At 41.6% G+C, this 23877-nt stretch overlaps 1 protein-coding gene across 1 annotated transcript; it reads right to left on the bottom strand.

Annotated features, from left to right (window-relative positions):
- Positions 1-11: 11 nt before the first annotated feature.
- On the bottom strand, positions 12-23877 carry zcchc2 (zinc finger, CCHC domain containing 2). Its single transcript, XM_053412653.1, has 14 exons — positions 22980-23877; positions 18298-18418; positions 16772-16842; positions 13817-13888; positions 13284-13384; positions 10873-10976; positions 10053-10115; positions 9232-9292; positions 8806-8929; positions 7198-7265; positions 6800-6876; positions 5892-6008; positions 4028-5785; positions 12-2952 (listed from the first exon to the last, which is right to left on the bottom strand). The coding sequence occupies exons 1-14, from the start codon at positions 23757-23759 to the stop codon at positions 2891-2893; spliced, it is 3579 nt and encodes a 1192-aa protein (XP_053268628.1). The 5' UTR covers positions 23760-23877; the 3' UTR covers positions 12-2890.

Raw genomic sequence — 23877 nt, 5'->3', positions numbered from 1 at the left:
CACACACACACTTGATTTGCAGAAACTGTATTTATTCTAAAACTTAAAGCGCATCCCTAAGAAATGGCTCCTTATGAAAAATTTGGATTGTTCAATTAAAAAATAAAGGCCAACATATGTTCGATATTAATTCATCCTGCAGTTATTTTGAAATGAGAACTGTTAAGCACTTTCACACAGTATGGAGCCCTAAAGTGCTCAATATTAAATAAATGGAAAAATAGCCAAATATGATCTAGTTATTGTTATAATAAAGGAGTTGTATTGAACATACAGAAATACCCTTTTTCAAAGGGAACCTCTTCAGTTAGCAAGCTCCATAGCTGCTGCTGCTACATTTAGCCAGTTAGCTCCTGTTGGTTAAAGCCACAAGAGTGTCAGTTATTTAGAAGAAACTGTGGCTGCTGATGTGAATAAACACACAAGAGACTAAACCTCTTTAACCACACACTGTTTGTTTACCGTCTAAGAGCTACACAAATGAGACAGAAAGTAGTGTCTCTCATGAGTGTAATAATAGTTAAATAAATATATATTTAATAGTTGAGTAGTTTTAATGAATTATTTCACAAAATATTGTTGAACTTATTATCTATTTATGCACTATTTCATATTTTAGGGCTCCATGTTCTCCCATTCTATCCTTGAGCAGCCTCAGGAAACTCAAGTCAAATACTGGATCAGCAATTAAAACCGTAAATCTTTCCATGAAATCAGAGTGCAGAAAAAGTTGGATATCTCCTTCTTCAGTGTGCAGCACAACATGGACTTAGAACCAACAAGGCGTCTCAATATTACATCTTCCAGACGCGATCCGGCATAGAAATAAAACCGTCCAATAATAATAATAATAATAATACACCCACTTAACATTCTGCTCTGTTTGTCAGTTCGTAGGTTAAGGGCAAGAAACAATGATAATTCAGCGAGGATCAAGCTATACAAGTCAAACCTGAAACCAAAGTGCCCACTGCTCCATCTGGAAGGCAACGGCTGAAATATTTGCTCAACATTAAAAAAACATTAATAAAATAAAAGCTGGATGCTGTAACTCCTCTGTGGAGAGCATAAGAGTCTGCACCCAGCACCACCTAACTCTTCTTTTAGTGTCATTAGCCATCACACAGTCTGTTTGGACTCTCTACAGATCATCATGGTGGCGTCTAACGCAGCACTGGCCGCCAAGCCCACACAATGACTTCTCCCATTTAGTAGGTGGGAGTAAAACAAGTATATGTGACGGCTGAAAGAAACAAAATAGCCCTTTCTTCATCTATTGGTTAAAAAAGATAATTTAAGAAGAAATAAAATTCACTTTTACACAGGGACTGAACCTGCTGCTACAGTGTTGGTTTATATTACGACCTGCAGCATATTTCCTGCTCGAGTTAGAAAACTGTGTAATTACAGGGTCAGCTCACTGACTTCATGACTCTTTACTCTGCTGTATATTTAACATCATGTTAAGTCACAAGTGGCCACAATTAAGCAAACAGTTATAGTCTTGTTCTTATGAATGGGAAGCACAGCTAGCTTCCTACAGCCATAAATAATCGTTTCGGAAAACTTTGCCCGGAGCAAGATGAGATGGTGTACACGGCTGTCATTCAGTTGACTGACACGGCCAATGTGAATTAAAGGGAGCAGAGTAGTTAGTGATCGGATGATGGTTGAATTTAAGGCAAAAAAAAAGGATCTTGTAGAGATGTTAGGACATTTGGGTGACGTGGGAGGAAGCTGTGACGATAGGATGTTCACTCAGCCTCTGAGTCGAAAAGGGTCAAAACAGGTTTTTGCCTTAGGACACGAAGCAAACGGAGGTTAGAGTTCTCCAAGTAGTCGTTGTCTTCAGTAATGAGTGTACAATCAGAAGGACTTACTCTTCAGGAGAGCATGAATCTAACCAAAGGATTAAGTTCAACAAGTGTTATTGATGACGTTGAGTTCCCTCGGCTTGTTTCAGGGTCGATTGATATTCTTCTTCAGTGGCTGCACGTCTTCATTAAGAACACACATCTCCTTCTAAAGTGTTAAACCGTTCAAAAAGAAGGGGTCACACCTGTACTACTACATTATACCCAAACCCTCACAATGCCGTATTTTCTGACAAGTTTGCTACTTCATGTGGATTTTCATCTTAAAATGAATTAATCCTAACAACATGTTTGCAGTGAGAACTGTTTTAGTGCATTTAAGTTCCTGTTTCACTATTTCACCAAGTAAAACAATAAAAATAAAACAGAACAAACACAAAGCAGCAAGTTTACCTTCTAATCAAACACAGATCAAGTAACAGATATGCAAGAGATCCATACATTTTCGGATTCCTTAAATGAGACGGTGTACATTCAGAAAACATGAGCAAAATTGAAAATTAGAACGAACATAAAATCCATTTTGCTGACATTACTTTTTTGATTCTTGTTCTTAATCTTTGAAAACTACTATACACTTCTGTCAGACATAAAATCCCAGGTAACCAGTAATAAAGAGGAAAAACTGCATAAATACATTGTTTTTAGAAAGAAGTGTAAAAGAACCATTTTTCAGTCGAGACTACTCTCCACTTTTATGTAAAAACAAAACATCCTAATAATTATGTAATCGTTTCCAACCCTCAGTGCAAAAATATCTAAAACAAGCTGAAATGGAAGGGACTGGGAGTCACTGATGGTGCGCATGAGACAGTGTGTCATCTCCACAGACACTAGATGTTCTCAGGCACGAGCACTTAGACTTTGTCCACCGAGCCCTTGGCAGGTTGAGATTTTTTTTTTCCTGAAGTGCACAGATGCTTTAGTGCACCGCTCACACACTGCCTGGGGGGACAACAGAAGACTGTCCCCGTGGCAACGAGACCAGAGGAACTCTTCGTCTTTCCTCTTCTTCCTCAGTCCGCATTGTCGAATGCTTCTGAAATGTGGGCGGCAGCGTACTTTAACCGGAGGCCACCTGCAATGGAAGCACACAGGCAGCCACATGGACACACAGACAGATGTATCCAAACACACAGAGGATACACAATCAGTGGACAGCTGAGGAAAGGAAAATCTGAACATTACAGAAGGTCGGTGAACTTCGACCTTACGCTGTTTCTGTGTATCCTGGTGTACAGTATTTTTACTGAGCTTTTCAAAAGAGAAAACACTGCTCGAAACACTGTTTAGCTCCCATGCTTTAGTTGGCCCACATGCTTTCCATTGAAAATCGAAGGGAAGGAAACCCATGCACTGCTCTTTACCAATGGTGGGAAGGTGAACTAGATGTTTGTTCACCAAACCAACCAGATAATCTTATGCCTACGGGTTTTTCATATTTTTTCTACTTCGTATTCAAGATTTGTATATTATCATCTTCTCCACCTCATTGTGGTCCGCAGAACATCAAGTTGTTAGTTTGGTAAGTGTATATATACCCCCCTGAGTTTTTCTATGGTGACAATGAGATCTGAATTAAATTGAGACAGTCCTACAACAAGGTTAGGTGATTAGATTGTGTAGTACATGGTGTTAAAAACCAGTGTAAACAGTTCCAGGTGAATTCTTCTTTTGAAAAACACCATAAACCCACAGAAACATACACAGAACAACTGCTGCAAAGAAAACCTCTCTTAACATTCTCAGCCAGCAGGTGGCTCAGTGGTTTATCTCTTCAGTTATTACAAGAAGTGTCAATAGAAGGTGATGTTGACAATTCTACACGTGTGGGTCTAAACCACTGCTGCTAAAGTCGTTCCTACAAGTGGTTGAATTGGAGCAGCTGGTTTTAACACTGACTTAAGAGCTAAACACTTTGGGTTAAGGGTTAGCTGATTTAATTCCAGGTGAGAACACTGACAGTCTGACTCCTACCACACTGTCCCAGTCTTGGTTTTTCCAAGCATCATACTGGTGCCAAAAATGCCTGGTGAGAATGATCTCTAACTTGTCTAACTGTTCAAGACTAATTTCTGGACTTTTATCTGGGCTTCTGGGAAAAGAAAACTAATGGCTCCTCTGTTTCTCCCTGCTTTGCGTAGCTGCATTACCTTGCTGTGTGGAGTCTATGGAGGGCTGGTTGCAGTCCTGAGCGTAGTGGCCACTGACTCCACAGTTAAAACAGGACACATTGCCGCTCTTCTTGTTGACTCCGCCTCCTCCCAGAGTTGCAGCGGGCAGCATCCCCAGAGGATTCTGGTACATGTGCTGGTAGACCCGCTGGCAGAAAGATGCCGGCGCCATCTGCTGCTGGAGGTTGTAGGTTGCGGCTGCAGCGACCGCCACCGCGGCAGCCTGGGTGCCCAGCATATGTGATGGCACGTCTGCGTGGCTGTGGGAGTGAGTGTGCAGGGGGCCGTAGGGGGACGGGTGTGCAGGAGGTGGAGCAGTGGTGAAGAAGGGCGACAGTGTGGCAGCACCGTTGGCCTGGTGAGGAGGCTGGCCCTGGGTGAGGTAGCTGTTACTGCACAGGCTTGTTAGCTGGAAGAGAGGTGGAGGAACGCTGAACACCTGACGAGCGGCTGCTGCTGCCATTTGGTGGGCGGGGAAGAATAAGGGAGCCTGGCAGCTGGGGGGGGCGCTGACACTGCTGCTGTTGCCGCTTCGCCCACCACAGTTGTTATGACAACCACACGTACCACAGCCCATCGGTTGCTGCTGCTGCTGCTGTTGCTGTTGATGTTGTTGATGTTGTTGATGTTGATGTTGCTGCTGTTGATGTTGTTGCTGCTGATGTTGTTTCTGCTGCTGCTGTTGCTGTTGTTGTTGATGCTGCTGTTGTTGTTGATGCTGTTGCTGCTGCTGCTGCTGTTGTTGCTGCTGTTGCTGCTGCTGCTGCTGCTGCTGTTGTTGCTGCTGCTGTAGTGGTGTCAGCTGCTGTGGAGTCACTTGTTGCTGCTGGGTTTGCTGAAGGGTAATAGGGATGCCAGGGGCAATGGAGGCACTTCCACAAGAAGAACCACTGTTGCTGTAGGATGTACATTCACTGTGTGCTGTGCTGTGAGTAAGTGCTGGACTGGGGCTGGGGGCGGGTCCAGGGGTGTGGGTGGGCACAGCTGGGGGAACAGCAGCTTGTAAATGTCCAGAAGATGGAGCCACTCCAGTGGCTGCAGGTGCTCCTGCAGCAGGCATCACAGATGAAGGGATAGGGGGCAGGGTGTAGGGAGAAGGCAGGCCAGATGGTAAAGTTAAGCAAGGGTGCTTGGCGTGTGAAGGCTCCACATGTGGCATAGAGGAGGCCAGACCTGAGCTGATACTGGCCGGGTCTTGGCAGGGCTGCTGAGGAGGAGAGGAGAAGGACGTGGGGCCAGGAGGCATGACACTCATGGCTCTGACTGGGGCCTGATGTGAAGCCTGTGGCATGGCAACAGTAGAACCACTTCCTGATGCTCCATTAGCTCCACCCAGAACGGTTTTGAACCTCTGAACAAAAGGCTGCACAGACAGACTTCCTTGAGGTCGGACGCCAATCAGTGGAATCCCAAAGGTCGGGAGCACGTCCCTCTTCTCTGGGTCTCCCACAATTCCTGGGCCTGGAATGGCTGGAGGCACTAAGGGCATCTGCATCATCATTGTCCCAGATGAGGACTTCCCATCAGGGGCGATGCTTTGGCTGGGTGGTGGCAGAGAATGCATGAAGGAGAGAGGGGGAAACTCTGTGCTGCTCTCCGTGCACAAAGGCCGGTGGTTGTTGGAAGACAGAGAATGGACAGAGGAGACGTCCCCCACCACAGCTGGAACGGTCTGGTGTGTGAAGAACATGTCAGGACCAGGACCTTTACTGGAGTCATCAGAGTGGCTGTCTGTGTCTAGCAGAGAAACAAGAACAGGTAAGAACAGATTGATTCCACGTTGCACTGACGTCTTTCATTACAGAACCTGTAATTCTTTAACATACATAGTGTGATATTGTACCTTTGTTGTTGTCATCCTCACTGTCGAGGCTCTCTGGCCCTCTGTGTTGAGGGCTGGATGGTGAGCTGTAGCTTTCTGATGATGTTTCGCCAAACGTATCTGGACCAGAACCCCCATCTGCAACAACATCTGTGTTAAACAAACATCCGGCTACTATATGTATCTGTACAACAGTATGGTTGTTTGCATTGAGCAGAGCGACTGCTGTGCATGTGCGTTGTGTAAATAGTATGGAGCTGGATAGAACAGGGTCTGAAAACACTGAGTAGTAACAGCCTACACAGGGGAGCTGTATTCAGCATCACAATACGTTGTTTTTTTTATCTTACAACCAGTGGACTTCTAATATTAATGTTAATTAATATTTGTGTCATCTGTCTATATTAATGGTTTTGCTTATCTAATAAAAAAAATTAAAAAAATTCCACAGAACTAATCAAGTACTTGATTTAAGGAACTTTCTGAGGGGGATTCTACAGTGTCACAGTTTGTCACACAGGGGAAGCATTTAACAGGAGCCTTTATCCCTTTAACACCATTTTGTGAGCCAATATTATGTAATAGTATTATATATATTTGCACAAAAAAATTGTTGTGAATTAGTTCTTAGCAGTTCCTGTTTGCAATGGAGGTAGATCCTGTTGCCATGGACAATTGAAGTACTGAGTGATAAGGATATATGTATTTAGGATTATGAGGATATATTCATGGTGGACACTGGCGATAATATCATCCTTTGAAACAGTGTAGCTGTGCTGAATCTAAATAAACTGTATGTGCATCATCAAGGGAGTTGCAAGTCATTTCATATCAGTTTCACTCATTCACAACCTTCCTGGAACTACACGTTCCCTCTCTTCTGTTGGTCTTTTACATCCAAGCGTCACATCAGCCATCCAGACACTCACCTTTCCTCTGAGGCAACAGAGCTGGCACCAAACTACCATTGGTCACAAAGGCAGCTCCTTTCCCCTTCACCTTGTCCCTGAAGCAGGCAGAGGTGTAGGAACATCAGCAGAGAAATACAGTATCAAGAGATCGAGCTGTGGCGTCAGTGGCAGATTATATATACTATAGATACCTAAACACGTCGGTTCTGCGTTCTGCTATGGTCCAGTCAAATACACAGTCACATCTTACACATCTGATCAGATCTTAAAATGCAAAGGTGTTTACTTTATAACAATCCAAAGCTATTGGCTTTAATGTGAACTATAAACTTTAGGAAGTTAGTCATCGCGTGTCTGGATTTTAAGTTATTGGAGAAACGAGCTGAGCAAACAAATGACATGAATAGCTGAGATACCTGTCAGAGGGCAGGACTCTGCTCTTGGTTTTAGTGACTGGGTGGCTTATCATCTCAGTGTCCTGGTGCTGCGAGGAAGAAATATAGTAAGAACATCAGCAGTCAGTTTTCAAAGAGCACCTCTCACATTTAGGTGATTCTCTGTCATTACAGAGTCACTACAAAGTTAGACAGTAATTACTAAAATAGAACTACTGTGGACAGACAGACAGACAGACAGACAGACAGAGATAAGGTTTTTAAAACTTTAGTTGGACAATCAAAACGTGTATTACTAGTGCATGAATTGTTTTGCGCAAAGTAGTGCTTTTACATGCGAGTACTTTTTATGTAATTTTGCTGAAAAATAAACCAAAAAATCCCAAGGAGGTTTCTGAGATATTATAATTGAAGGACTCTCCAATTTCTAAGAAACCTAAGAATTTCTATTCATGATGATAACTGGGTGAGGTTGAAGTTATTTTAAGTAATAATTAGTAAAATCACAGAAAAGAATAAACAGAGTTGTGATGAAGAGGGTCGGACATTTACTGCGCGTTAAGCCTCTGTTATGCAAGTAACTGGAAGAGAGAGAGAGAGCTGTTGAGAGAGAGAGAGATAGGATGTGCTTTGTCAGCATTCTGCTTTCTCTCCCCCACTCACACATGCAAGCAGTCTTGACCTATATCAGTTAGATTAGCGGTGCACACTCCCATTCACGCGGTATGGTGTAATACATTCTATGAATTGCACACACACACACACACATGCCCACACGCACCCACACACCAACACACACACACACATGCCAACACACACACACACACACAAAACGCCGTCTAACTCTTAGTGACCTTCATGTATCTACCATGTATAATGATTAACCACTGTTCGTGGAGTTGTCCTCAACTATGAACTGTGCTACTGAAGTTTACAGTTAAGTTAACGATAAACACAGCCACGAACCTCGGACGGACCTCCATGTGAGCAAAGAAAAACATCTTGAACCAGAGAGGCCTCCAGCCCAACAATCCTCCCCTACATAAAGCTATAATTTACAGTATTTCATATTTCGTAGTGAGCTGTATATTTAATCTGTGATTTTCATTTGTACAAGAAGCTAATTTTGAACACTGATCTGTGGAAAAACAACATTTATCGTCCACGGGAGGAGATAATGTTCCTCTTCTCGTTATGAGGATAACCCCTGGATAGGTGACACAAGAGTTTCCCCACTCATAATCTGAGATTGTTGAAAGTTATAAACCACCACTAATCTCTAACTTCAAATTGAGTAATCCCGAGACAACTAAAAACATGTTTCTTGTTAAGGAATAATCTATTCATAATTCCACTCTGTAGAATAATAGTCTTTAAGGGTATTGTAAGAGTGGTGTAAAGGCTAAAGAAAAGTTACAGCAAAAACACTAGCTGTTGAAGTGGATTTTCCTTGTAGGATTGAATTACAGAGATATATTGCAATAAGGCTACTTTTGTTTGCAGCTTTTTCTGGAACTCAGTTTCTAAATGGACCTAAATGTCTGACTATTGAGCTCATCTATTGAAAATAATATGTAGGCAGCAGCAACAGTACTGTAGACAATATAAAGCAGGCAGCAGTACCCTTACCTGCTCCGCCTCCTGACTGCTCCTCAGTGCACAGCTCTTCTTCCTCCTCTCAGCAGGACCATTGACCTCTGCAGTGTGCCCCCCCCTCCAACTGTCTCCCTGAGAGGCTTTGGCACTAGAGAGACTGATACAGAGGAAAGTCATTTAATGTGATGTCCTTTCACATGTGTATAACATCATTCTCATTAATATTGAGTTCTAAAAGTATGCATTGATATATATTTTTTTCCATTCCCTCCTGTATACAATTGTAACATTCACATCCCTGTTGGACATATACACTTTCTATAAAGTAAATATTACCTTTTATTTCTACTAATCAGCTGTTGTTTTTACACAGTGGTATTACATTTCTAGTTGTCATCATTTTCTCATGGGATGAAAACATGTCAGAAAAACAGGTCACACCATAGAGGCTCTACTCACCCTTGACTTGGGCTCTTGGTCCCATGCTTTTTCTTGTGTCCCTGAACATACGACTCTAAATCTGAGAGACAAATCAAGAAAACGTCATGACAACAGCTTTTCATCAAGAATCAAGGTACAGTCTGTGATGTTAAATGTTTTTCGTATGTGCTTTGACAAGAAAAATCATCAGGATATTATTTTAACATGAACACCGGGAATTTTGAACATATATGAACAGATCATAGACCACTACCAACTATTAGCTGTTAATGCTTGTAGCAATGCCTCATAAATTAGGGTTCTCTTTATAAATAGGCCATGTTATCCAAGTAAAGAACATTATTCAGTACTGCTCACATAAAATTCTCAATTTGCTATATTTATTGACAAGTTTGAGTCAAATGCTTGTTTAAAGGGTAAGGAAAAGTAATGCAATTATATTGTATTTCCTTATCCCACACAAGCAATACTGGTAATGAGTATAAACACAAGACACAGCTAAATGATATGTAATGTGACAAGATTTCCCAGCATGGACTGAGCACTGACTTATTGTGAAGTTTGAGCTGTGACTGCTGGCGCTGAACTCAGTCCTGTACATGAGCAGGCAAATATAGCTTTGAAATATGAGGATTTGAAACACAATCAGCCTTTCTCAGCAGCCTCCAAAAATAAATGCTAGTCAGCTTGGTGGGGCTGTTCCTTTGTAAACACACTCAGGTCTCACTCACGGTTTATACAGTGCATTTATTTCACACTGCTCTTGCTCTGCCAATACAGCTCCACACAGAGGAAAACACAGAGGAAATAAGCTGTGATGGAATTTCACTTCCTCTCACCTTCTTCCTGACTGGAGGCATCGGAGCAGTTTCCTTGGTAGACTTTGCCCAGCTGGCAGTTGCCTATAAAGAAAAAGATTTCTTGATTTTTGACACCGGTGCTTCATTGTTTGACAGTAAGTCGAGGTCTAAATGTATCATAAATGGCAAATAATGAGGAACCATGTTGAGTATTTTTGAGTCTGAAAAAGAGGCAGAAAATCATCATTTTCTTCAAGGCCCATATCGCAAATCTTTGATAGTAATTTTTTTTTCTTCATGTGGATGGAAAACTAAATTGTTCTATGTTGTCAACGTCCCTTTTCCGATCGAATTATGTACGAATTTGAAAGAACACACCAGTAGATTTCACAGCCATGTCAAGGAAAACAATAAATAACACTACTATGTGTGTTCTGACTGAAAAAACAAAAACAATTTTATATCAATGCCCAAGCACATATCAAGAACTATTCAAGTCATGATGACAGCCAGTTTAATAATTGTGGAGTGAAAAAACAGTGACACTAATATTTTAAGATTTAAATAGAGCCTTATGGGCACATGTATGATGACATGACGACAGTAATTTTCTTGCCTCTTAATATCGTGAGTGCAATTTAAAAAGCTATTCACGGAACATAAACATGAAAAAAAAATGATCAAAGTAAATTTGTTCCAGCTTGTTCAAGAAGAAGAGAAAAGTGAGCCTGTTCTACAGGGGAACACAAGTTTGAAAGAAAAAAACATTGTGATGAGATCAGTTGTCTGAGACTGAAAAGAACAGATTAGTTGATAACCCATTCCAAATGCATCATGTCATTCTTAGTTTGATACTCACATCTGCAAGAAGTGGGTTTAGCAGAGTAAGTGGAGTCACAGTTGAAGAAGCTGCAGACTTTTCTGGTTTGCCTGAAGACTGGAGGAGCAGACAGGAACTTTTCCCTGGAAACACAAAGTGACACTTCCTTATTCACATATATTTAATTCTACATCTATAAGAAGGAGAGAATTCTATGAAAAGACACAGTTCCATACTTCAATCACTGTGCGGCTATGTTCAAACCATAACACCACACTGCAGTGCCTTACTAATGAAACAACAAACATTTGCAACCATCTGTGGAGCTGTCTAGTAATGACAATTTGTTGCTTTTAAACTAACATACTGTAGTTAAAATAATAAAACAAAAAGCGTTCGCCTGTCAACGGTGGAGCCAAGAACCATAAAAGGCGAGAGACTTGCAAATACAAGCAGCAACAATGTTTGCAATGCAGCTGGAATTGGGGGCTGAGTTACTGATGAATAGCTTGAGCTTCAAGTTTCTTTTCAGACAAAATGAAACTGATGGACGCAATGCCCTGTGTGTGTGTGTGTGTGTGTGTGTGTGTGTGTGTGTGTGTGTGTGTGTGTGTAAAAGGTGCTGGCTCTGATACGGATGCCTGAGTGTGATCCGACAACAGTAAAAAGGTGCATGTAGCATTGGGACTGATTTGAAAAGCATCATGATACATTGGTAGTGAAGCGGTTCTCTTTCGATCAGAGGTTTTCTACATGTGAGGGCTGCCTCCTCAGTGGGGACTGTGCAGTGGGCAGGATGTGAGGCAATGATACTGAATAAGTTCAAAGGGATGAGGGCTTATCAGTGTTCTGAATACATAGTCAATGCAGTTTGTTTTAGGGATTGCGCCGACTCAAACACTAACAGTCGGAGCTGCAGCAGTGGCTGTAACACAGACACTGAAGAAATGAAGCTACAACAAAATGCCCAGATGCTGCAACCTGTGTCAAAAATGTCTCAAATGTGAGCAGACACATTGCACATAGTTTTAGATTCAACGTGGGTGACAATTTCAGAGTGTGTGATGACATTTAAAGGTTCAGTGTTTAAGATTTAGGTGAAAGGGATCTATTAACAGAAATTAAATATAAAAATGATCTTGGGGTTGTGTAAACTAGTGTGTTTCATCTAAATTTGACGAATTATGGATTTCTTTACCTTAGAATAAGCCCTTTATAATTAAATACTATATATTTACATCAGGAGAGGGTTCACTCTACAGAGGCCGCCATGTTTTTACAGTAACCCAAACTAGACAAACTAAACACATTTTGAGTTTTTATGACGACTGAAGACTACCACAGGTTCCGTTTAGTGTTTGGAAGGGGCGGGTGAGGTGAGGGGTATTCAGCTGCAACATGCAACTTCACTACTAGAGGACACTAACTTCTACACACTGAACCTCTGATGTCCATCGTGAGTAAAGTTCCAGTTTGTGGGCTCTACCATGACCCATACATACCATATCCTTCCGCCAAGTCTCATGGAAATTTGTTCAGTGATTTTGTTGTTGTAATGTTGTTTCAAAACATACAAGACATCAACAAATAAGCTGACAGGGGTGAAAACATAACCTCCTTTGCAGAGATAAAAAAAAAAAAACGGTTTATGGCTGCAGCTGAATGACTAAATCTCTGGCACCTAAACTCGACTCCACTTAATTGAATGACACTTTGACAAAGGCTCACATTTGATGGTTCTTACATAGCTGGAACACTAACATGCTTCTCTGTCCTTTCATATTGAACAGACAGAAAAGTATGACATGCAGATGGACTGCTGAAAAAGATGCATCTGGGGAGGGTGTGGATTTGGATCATGTGGCTGAGATGAGGGATGCAGCCATCTTGACTCACATTTGATTCTGAATAACAACCACAGGCTGTAGAGCTTCATCATTTAACAGAAGTGATGTAATTTGACAAACAACAGCTATTTCACATAAGTGGTTATTCAATACCTATAGATTTGACTTAACATCAGGTTTTACAGGTGAGAATAACAACAATTTAAATTCCGACAGTGTGGGTGGTAGTTCTCTCTTTTCTGCCCTCTAACACAGATAAAGATCGTTTTCCAGATTTATTACACACAGGAAATGACCCTGAGACAGACACTGACCCTTTTCTACTTGCAGGACTCAGACTGCAGCCTTATCTTCGGTCAAGGCTGCAGTCTGTAACATTTTCATGTGGCAGAAGTAATTGAAATGAGATCTATCATGAACATTTCCAACACTGTAGAAACCGATTCTCACTAAAGGAAACCATTGAGGTAACAGTCATTTTAAGAATGCTCAAAAATACTAAAGCTAATTATGTTAATATTGATCAGTAATAGGTAATAATACATTATTATTTGATCTAACCCTAACCGCATCATGTGTGAATCTGGGACAAGTGTAATGTACCTGAGGTTCTTCTCCACCTCACTGCTCTCATACTGGTCCCCCTGGTTCAGAAGCCTCAGGATGCTCTTCTCAAAAGACTCAGTGCACTGATCCTTAGGAAGCTGCAGATAGAGAAGAAAGGTAAACAACAAGCAAGATTCGCTTATAAACAGGTTTGTGCAAATAAAGAAATAATCCGCTGCATGTTGACAACTGCAAGTCGTCTGTGTATAAACATGTCTTATCTGCTATCAAATGCAGGCATATAGTGGAGAAACTGCTGAGGTTGTATTACTTGTTTACTTAAAGTAATTAATCTCGTAGAATCATGTTATTTTGTGCCTGAAAGTTATGTTTGTAGAAAGTGTTGACATCCCCCTCTCGTTCCACACTATAGTATCACTTAAGGCTCTTAAGTCATTGCTAGTGAGGTGTGGCTGGCAAAGAACTGGAGTTTTTTGCAGGAATCATAACTTTTGAATAACATACATTTTGATAGAGCAATTGATAGGTGTAAAACAAACTATATCTTTAGACAAAAGTGCATATCTTACCTTAAGAAGGAAGTTTTCCAGTTCCAGGTGGGTTTTGGTCACACTGGTAGAAGAAGAGTCTGACCACTTCACCTGAAACACAGCAGAGAACGACCTCCATCACTACATTGACTATGGTGAGAAAACTGACGAAAAACAACGTCAAAAAATTCAAACTAAGTAGATTACAGTTACATCAAACTTACTTACGTGATCCATATTTGGGATTACATCGTTTAAGACCAGAAATAAAGTTGGTAAAAATACAAACTGGACACATTCACTACCTATGGTAGTTTTTCCTTACTCTTGTTGAGGGTTGAGGACAGAGGATGCCCTATAAGACAAATCCTAATTTGTGTATATTGGCTAGACAAATAAAACTTGATTTATTGATTAACTCACACTCAGTGTCACCTGTGACCCAAGCTCAGACAGACACACTGTTTGATAGGTATTAATCAAAGTGACAGAGGTCAGCACATGAGCAGTGCCTGTCTGTGCTCTGCAAATCGTATCCAACTGAGAAAAAGAGACCGAGAAGCTGCAGTTCTTCTGTAGGTGCTGCCCACAGTGTGGGTGTGGGACAGTGCCAGATAAGCCATCAGGGCATGTTCCATAGACGGGTAATTGGTAGTTTGCTAAAAATAGACACATTACTGTCTCAACACCAGCTGGCTATATTTTCTTATGACAAGTCAACACAAAAAATATTTTATCTGGTGAGAATATCTTTACTAAACTGGATTTGTTTAGATTATTTTATGTAGATAATTAACTCACTTTAATGACCTCAGAACCACAGAGTGAAAGTTTGATTTGGAATTCCGTACAGTGTGGTAACCGAGTAAGACTAATGGTCTGCTGGCTGATACTGATAATCAGTGTCCCAGCAAACCAATTTTAGGTAAGTGTGGAGATGTTGACTACAGAGGAAATATCAATCCATAATTTGGAAAATATGGATAACACACTGACATAAAGTGAAAGTAATTTACTGTGTCTCTCTTAACAGAAGCTTTTGCAGAATGTTCAAGCACAGGAAAAACTTTGACTAAGTTTATGATCAATTACAAGTGAGGCTGAACAGTGCAACATATACGCCACACGTGCTACAATGTGCATTGAATGCATTTACTGCAGCACCCCTTTGATACAAATGCGTGTGTTTGAAACAAAGCTGCTTATGTGTGTGTGTACTGTGATATGAGAACTAGCTTGTGTTTGAGGGGATTTGATGAATCATTGCTGTTCTACTTGGTAGTTGTAGTCTGTCGTGCAAGTTAAACACAGATCTAGAAGAAGGTCCATACTCTACAGATACTGCCGCACCCTCCATTTTTTTCTTAGAGCAGTCAGTTACCTAGCTCAGACATAAATGTAACAAATTGGTAAATCAACTTTAATTAGGGGAAATTAAGCAAGATTTTTACATAACAAATCAAACTCCTAACAAACAAGCCAACAACCATCTTTTCTCAGAGGGTTAGTGGGTGATACACACATACACACGTACGTCACACAGACACATATCACATGTCAGGAGCATGCATCTACTTAATAGAGATCAAAAGGACTCAGATAGACATTACCACTTGACAGTTATTAAAAACGTTCATATCTGTAATGTTTATTAATTATGCTACTTGATGAAAACAGTGCATGCCTATTTAGCTCATGGTTGCAGATATGAAGACATGTTAGAATGAGTGTGATGGGTCTTTGCATGTGTATCAGTGGTCTGTGTCCAGATGGAGAGCTGAATGCTGCTGGCTTCACTATCAAAGCTCAGTCAAGCCAACAGGACGGTTAGTGTGTCATCTCCATCTGTCTTACTGAATTTGTATTTCTGTAAACGAGCTCTACATATGCCTATTAATACTGTTCATTTGTGTTGAGATAAAATTTAATTTTGAACCGACAAGGTCAACAGTAGTGATGAGCTGCCACAAGATTGGCACAACATTGAGTCACTGTAGAATTTGAAACTTGGATAAGTGGAGTTCCACTGCCAACTGGGGCAAAAAAACAACAAAGGATACAAAGAAAATGTGTAATCTAACAATATGGACACACACAGAACCAAATGGTCAAGTGGGATTTGGCTGCTACAAAATACATGGCAGCCACCTTCTGCTCGATCTAGCTAAAAATTGAACCAGAATGGAGATTTAAAAAAAAAAGTAACCAGCACAACACAACGAGAAAGTGATGCCAAAGAATAAGAGTAAACAGTCACCAGTCAGAAAGATACCTCATGTTCAAACTAGTACATGGAGCTTGATAAATAATGACTGTGCATAAGGTGAGTCCATTAAGTATTTTGACCCATCAGTGAGGAGAACATGACAGAAGTATGAGTTGCTGTCAAGTAAAGAACTGATCCTGACACACGCTGTTCATTTTGTGAAAAATATTCATCCATTGTGCGTCATTACTTCTTCTATGGGCTGTTTGAGGTTAAAGACTTGCTTTTAGGGTTAAGGTTAGAAGTTTAGGGTAGCGTTAGAGTTATGCATCTTGCTGCGATGGTTGAGGTTAGGGTAAGGGGCTAAAGAAGGTATTATGCCAATGAGTTTTCCCAGTAAGATACAAGAATGTGAATGTGAGAGTGTGTGCGTTTGTGTGTGCATGTGTGTGAGCACGACAGGGAACACTAGACATAACTGCAATAATCAGGACCAAGTCTTACTGAACTTGAGATTGCATACGTTGTAGATAAAATTGTCAAAATCACACTTAGACAAGACATTTTAAGCTGTAGCAGGAAATTGTGTGTGTGTGTATGTGTGTGCATATGTGTGTGTGTGTGTGTGTGCATGCGTGTGTATGTGTGTGCATATGTGTGTGTGTGTGTGTGTGCATGCGTGTGTGTGTGTGTGTGTGTGTGTGTGTGTGTGTGTGTGTGTGTGTGTGTGTGTGTGTGTGTGTGTGTGTGTGTGTGTGTGTGTGTGTGTGTGTGGTGGTGTTACTTACCTCAAAGTTGTATTCCTTGTCTATTCTGGTCCGAGAGATGCCCCTGAGCACAATCCCCTCTATATGCACCGCTGCGACAACAACAACAACAACAGAAATCACAAATTAACTATGAAGAGTTTGTGATGGGATTTCTTACTGGGATTAGGCAACTACTGGCAAATACTGGTGTGGGTCTACTGAAAGCCTATTCAAATATTTAGGCCCATACAATTATCTGTGTTATTATAGTGCATGCTATGAATTAATCAGTACTTTCCACTATGTATGTCCACCTACAACTAGGGCTGCTCGATTTCGAAAAAAATTATAATCACGATTATGATTTTTTCTGGCTGAAAGGCGCGGAGAAATGCGGGTCTGGTCTGACCGATCTCAACAGCCAGGCGGAAGCGCGCTTGAGAATAGCGGTGCGCGGCGTGCCCGCTACATGGTGTGCTGCTGCTCAAACTTTTTCGACCCTTTTTGTCGATCCAACAGGGCTGCCCTCCCTGCTTTTCCACTCGCGCTGTTTTTTTCACAGCTGGTCACCACACACACACAACTCGCCTCCTTCACTTTACAGCTGCTTGAGAGTGAGTGCCAGTCAGCTGGGTCGCTGAATGCTTTGGAGGAAGGACTGAAAGGCGCGTCCACGTCTCTTTAGAAAAAAATGCCTAATAATCGTTTCAACTCGATTATAGTAGTTTGGAGATCGTTTGACCCAATAATCGAAATCACGATTAAATTTCGATTAATCGAGCAGCCCTACCTACAACCCTAACCTAGAAACCAGAACAATCATATTCACTCTTGTAGATGGGTCTGGTCATCCTCCCCATCAGATAATATCCCATCATACTGAAACGAGTCAGGCCAATCACAAACATTATAGGGCAACTAAAACCACTTTAGATAGAAGAATCCAGCCCCTTATAAAATGGGTCTGGTTTCTGTCAGAGCAGTACTGCAAGATTATTTTTGTTAACAACCAAGATGGCTGCTGCGGATGAGGAGAAGCATGTGAATCTAATTTACCACAGAATTAACTGAACTGGTATAATCATGATATTTTTCTCAAAGAGAAGAACAAACAGCTGCAGGTAAGGTGTTTCCAGACATTTGTCTGTTCCTCTCCACTTTGTCACACAGCTCATTGCGCTTATATGTTTTAGGTTTTAGGTCTACTGCAATTTAGAGGCATTTTGGTCTGCAAGACTTTGAGCTGGGAAGTTTCAGACCCAATCACAAATGTGAATTTGTTTGGCATCACCAGATATTTACATAAAAACCTGAAGGGGGCCCCTACTGTCACTGTTCAAACTGCCAATATCCATGAAAACATAAAGAACAATACACGGCAAAATAAATTAGATGGACAAAGATTATCATTATACAATAGTTAGAGATATCAGTGCTTCATTACTTCATTAAGTTATTTGTTCAAAAAATATTTGGGCAGATTAAATAAAAAAGGCTGAAGAAACTGGAAACACAATTTGTATCAAATTAGTAATGATTGTTATATATGCACTGCTTCAATTCACCTTCTCTTTGTGTGACCCAGCGGCTGGAGCGTCGGTTCTGACACGAAGGATGTGAAGCAGTACACTCTCCCAAACCCAGCGCTGGGGGGGGCAGGAAATCCACTTTCTGACCTGTGAGCTCCTAGAAAAACAAAACAAAGTTAGTAAATGCCTCATAATGGTTTGTTCACACTGTCACGCTATCTTTTCAACTTATAACCTGTGTTTTCTTTTAGTATGAATAGCTTCATGTAAATGTTTATGAAGTTACTCATGAAACACACTCATAAAAAGCCAGAGGCAAATAATTCACGTTAAAGTTAAATAGTTTGATGTTTAAATAAAGCCCTGATAGGTGAGTCAGTGCCTGTAAAATCATGTTAGACAGAGAGAAACAGAATAGAGTCATCAGTAGTTTGTCCCTTATGGAAATGAGAAACAAAATGATCCAATATTTTGTATCGTATATGTTATTCTGATTCCCCAAGTTTTGGTGTATACACTGACTAAAAGCTCAATTTAAACCCCATAAATTCAGCTGAAAATATCTATAAAAACTTTCACTTAAATGTTTAATGAACAAAAACTTGTGTGCAATACAAATACAATAGAAATATATGCATGTGATAACAGCCAAATCCCATTCTCCATTTAAACATTAACACATAATGTGTGGGATTTCAAAAAGGCAACTAAAGCAGAGTTTAAAAATCAAAAGGGATGGAGCAGACATTATGTCAGCACCCTGACCACACCGGTTAGCAGTGTTTGTTTCTAACCTTTCACTTACTCACTGCCCCTCTCCCCCCTCTGTGTTTCAATAAATCTGACAGTGCCACAGTACAGACACAGAGCAGCCCTCTAAAAATGGAGAGGGTTATTTTATTAAGAGGCAAGCATCTTCAGGGTAATGATGTCAACCTCGCATAGTTTTCTAGCACTGACTTGATTAAAGGTACGCTCGTTGTGTAGAAGCAGCACTCCACTGGTTTGGCACTGCACTGCAACACTGACGGACTAACCAAAGAGAAAAAAAACATTCTATTTGATACAGCCTTATTTATTTTAGCATCTACACCCTCCCTCGCAGTTTAGTGTGTTATGTTAGTAGTGCTAATGTAGCATAGAGCCTCCAGCAGAGATGAGGGCCAGGATACAGAGGCTCACGTCTTCTATTTTTAGCATGTCTTCAGCCACAACCGACCCTGACCTGAGTGACATCGCTTCAGACAATTTAAGCAGTTCCCTCTGGAGGAACAAAAACTTTAGAACATATGCCGTAGTTCTCCTCTACACCTGAAACAAACTCAGATAAGGAAAATAGGTGAAGCTCCTCTTTTATTCGCACTTAACAAAAATTCACACTTAACTGGTACGTTCTTATTTCTGGTTATCTTTAAACAATATCATGTGTGGTGCCGCCACACACAAGGATACATTGCTTCTGACACCTGATCAGTGCACATCAGGCATACATGATTTATTAGGCAGAAACAACTATCTCCAACTTATTGTTATCATGGCTTTTTTCCTTTGAGACCACTGATAGACTTATTTATAAGAGATACTAACAATTAATTTCCAGCCATTGCTCAGCTGATAAGAACATCCTTAATGTAAACTGCAACAAGCACCAGAAGTGTGGATTAGACAGCTGATGGGAAACACTGTCACTTGAGAGCAGCTTTTCATGACTAACATGACTTCAGATTAGGGATTTTCCTTTTATATGTATACACACAGTCAGGTTAAGTACAGCCCATGGAAATTTACTTTGTTGACAATTTAAACCACCCCTCCATGCAAAGTTCCATCAGATGCCAGATCTATGAGGAGTTTCATGCATCTACTGCCCATTTTAACAGGATTCTACTATTGGTTTCTGTTGGGATAAGTTTCACTTCCTGAGAAACTGTATTTGCCCTGCAGCTAATACGCCTCCTACAACTCTTACTGTCATTCATCTGTCCAGAGCACATTGTTCCATAAGGCTGGGTCTTTCTGCAATATTGTTCTTGGATAGAAAAGGCTTTTATCCTGGGCCTCCCATACGGGTCAAATTTGTGCAATCTCATTAAAATTAGATGCAGTTACATATACACACACACATATACATGAATATACACAAGTTTGGGTTCTAAGAAACTTCACTAAGAATCTAATTATCTGCTTTTGGGCTGAATTATCCAGGGTGGCCAGTAGTGGACAAATTGGCAGTTGTTGGAAATCTATGCCAGTTGTAGTTACAGTGGAATGATTTCAAATAATTTGAAGATCTATTTTACTTCCTTTGCCAGACTCACAGGCATCCAACAACTGTTTTTTTTTTTTCCATTTAGGCCCTGGAGAGCATTTCAGATCATGGCATAATGACATCACACACTTCGAAAGCAAAGAGAACACCTGGGTCTACATGTCAGAGGAATAAGACACGTTTCACCTGCCGTCCCTGAAGAGATGGTTATCATTGGTACCTAATCTGGGAGACCTGATGTTTTAAATGTCAATACATTTTATTATATTTGTTTGACAACCCGTATTTAAAAGGCACTCAATCAAAAAGGATAGTTATTAGATAAATATATTGACAAAGTCAACAATTTCCATAGAGTGAAATTATCTTTTAACATGACTGTACACTTCACAAATGCTGAAACAATTCACCAATCAACAGAGCTTTTATCTTTATTATTAGACAGTCTCTGGTCAAAAAGCCTGAGCTCTCTGTGGTCAGAGGCCCTACTGACTCACGCAATAAGACACCATTGCCTTAAAGTCATATACAGTAGCTTGGTGTTTATGATTTCACACTATACTGTATGCCTCCACAGCCTGGAGGGTTCAATTTCAAGCAAGCAAGACAGTGGTTCTTTCCCCTGTTAAATCGCCCCAGCCCGCAGGGGAGGAAAGTTGAAATTAGTTTGGTACCAGATGGAATGAAAACCTGCTCACTGCTGACCTTTGTGGATAATGGTGCATGACCCCAAGGAACGTAGAGGTTGACTGATCGAGACAGAGAGAAATATTGCATAGAAACTGCCTATTGAGAAACCCTGCTTTACCCAACATCAAAACTCATCATCATTATTATTATTATTGTTATTGGTGCTGCCATCACTAATTATTAATATATTGTTATAACAGTGCTTGAAAACAACTATATGTACAGCTGTCCCTGTCTATCTCTCCCCCTCTCCCCCTCGTTTCTCTTCTCTCAGACCGACCGCTTGAGGCGGACAGCCCCCCCCTCAGTCCACTTCTGTCTGACGTATATTTTTCTTTTCACTTTCAACAGGTGCTTGTTTACGGTGGGAACTGTTGGGTTGTCTGTATATTGTAAGATCTTCACCTCATTCTGACAAATGCCTTGAGGTAATATATGTTTTGATATAGTGTTATGCAGATAAAACTGAACCTAACTGAACTGAATCAGTTGGTTGATCTGCAAAGTGAGGCCTGCGGAAGTGTTTGCACATCAGAGAGATGACAGCCGTGGTTATGTAAAGTCACACATGTGCTCCAGGTCTCAGCCATGGATTTCAGTGTGTGCTCTGCTTTTTGGATTCATTGCAGGCTCTAATGGTGCCCTGCAGTTTAATTGACAAAATTGTAGCTGTGTAAAATGTAGACAAAAGCTCTGTTAACTTTGGTACTCAACATTGTAGCCTAGGAGGTTGTGATTCACCTCTGTCGGCCTTCTGTGTTGGTTGGTTGGTTTGTAAGACAGATATTGCAAAAACAACTTCACAGTGCAGCACAAAACTTGGTGGAAGGATGCAGTATGTGCCCGGGAAGAACCCACTAAATTGTAGTGTGGATCCAGAAATGTTTTATCACATTGCTTAAGAGGGACATTTTCATTGATTTCCCAGAAAACATTAAATGATTCTTGATTGTATTTAAGGGGACTATGGGACTTGCTAGTTACCTACAAACTTAAAAGAACTGTACGGATCAGTCTAAAGTGCCAAGATAGAAACCAGCTAAGTTATGCGACATAACTTCCACTGCAGACATGGTGAGAAAGATGAGCTGCTGCCCTGTTTGGTTGGAGTGAAAACCTACGGACACCCGGTGTCAGGTTCAAAAGCTACAAGTGAAACAGAACCACGTCAAAAACCCACTGTGGCTCAGTTACAGCACAGGTCAGCTGTGGAGAAGCAATCTGGAGTAACTGGATAGGGAATGATAGCAGTGATAATAATAACAACAGTGGCATTATCAGTCAAGGACTTGGCATTTGATCTGGATACAGCTGTAATGGGGACAGTGCTTTGCTTCCAGGGAGCTTGTTAATGACTTTAACTACGGGGGGCATTTAAAAAGGTAACAGCAGCAAGTATTGATCCACAGCCCAGACACATAGGAAGCTCCATGATGGCTCCGAGGCAAAGGGGCTTTACCCCATGTGTGTGAACATGGCTGGAGTCAGTGGTTGGAACCACATAGCTACTACCAGCTTATACAGTATATGTTAACTAAATCTTTTAGCATGGACCCCAGCTCATGCTAAGAAAGACGTTCCCAAAGGCAGTACTTGGCATTAGCTATCATTATCTAATTAGCTTTAAGTGTGTAAATTACTCATAATTCTTTCCCATAGACAGCTATGCTGATAACAAACTCTTGCTAAAGGTAAAACGCAGAAGTTAAAACATGTTAAGCTAGCTGGGCGGTAGAAACTACAGTGTCGGTGGAGTTACCGTTGTCTGGGCGTTTATCCGGAGCTGACTCCGGCGTCTCTCCTCTAGAGCCAGCTCGATTTTGTCCAGCTGGCCACGGACGGTCTCCCGCTGGTGGAAATAGAAAGCTGGGTGCAGGGAGGCCATGGTGAAGAGCAGCGCCAACTGCTCCAGGGGTCCTGCCGCCGTCTCGTTCGCGGAGAAGCCGCAGGTCTGCTCCGAGCGCCCGTACACACTCCCGTCCTGACAGGGCGGGTGGACCGGGTGGTGCTGGTGGGGACCCCGGAACGGAAGTGAGTAGTCATAGTGTTTGTAGAACAGGGCCGGGTCGACATGGCTCAGAATCCCGAAGAGTATTCCAGCACATTCCCTGCTGTCGGACCCGAGGAGGGACAGGCAGACCAGGAGTTTGGCGCGAACCACCGGGTCAACCACGTCTGTCAAAACGCCCAGGTCGCCCGGGCTGTTGGCCCGAAACTCGAAGTCCCGTAAAACATGATAATCTTTCCTGGCCAGGTCCTCCAGATAAGATCCCAAAAAGCGGAGCTCCAGGGGTTGGCACATATGTAGGAGCCCGCACATGAACTCGACGCGCTTGGCCGGGTTTAAATGTAGGCCGAACCACTCGAAGACGGTCTCCTTGTCCAGCTGGGACGGAGACTTCTCCAGCCCGTAGGACACCGGGGAGGGAGATGCCGCCCCGGGAATCCGCTGGTGCGCCGACCGATCCAATGAATCGTCCTCGAGCGCCTCGTCCTCACATTCCTCGCCCGTTTTCATCGGTAGTTTCATTCTCAGCATTATCAACCGGTGCAAGAGAAGCTTTAAAGAGTAAAGCGGACTGTCGGTGGTTTAACGGGGTTTTTCACGGTTTACTGACCAACTGACGAGGCGACGCCACTGGAGCTGCTTTCCTCTG

Source organism: Pleuronectes platessa, chromosome 20 (genome assembly GCF_947347685.1).
Source record: "Pleuronectes platessa chromosome 20, fPlePla1.1, whole genome shotgun sequence".
Lineage (NCBI taxonomy): Eukaryota > Metazoa > Chordata > Actinopteri > Pleuronectiformes > Pleuronectidae > Pleuronectes > Pleuronectes platessa.
The sequence above is the reverse complement of the archived record's forward strand: the minus strand, read 5'-3'. Positions and strand labels throughout refer to the sequence as shown.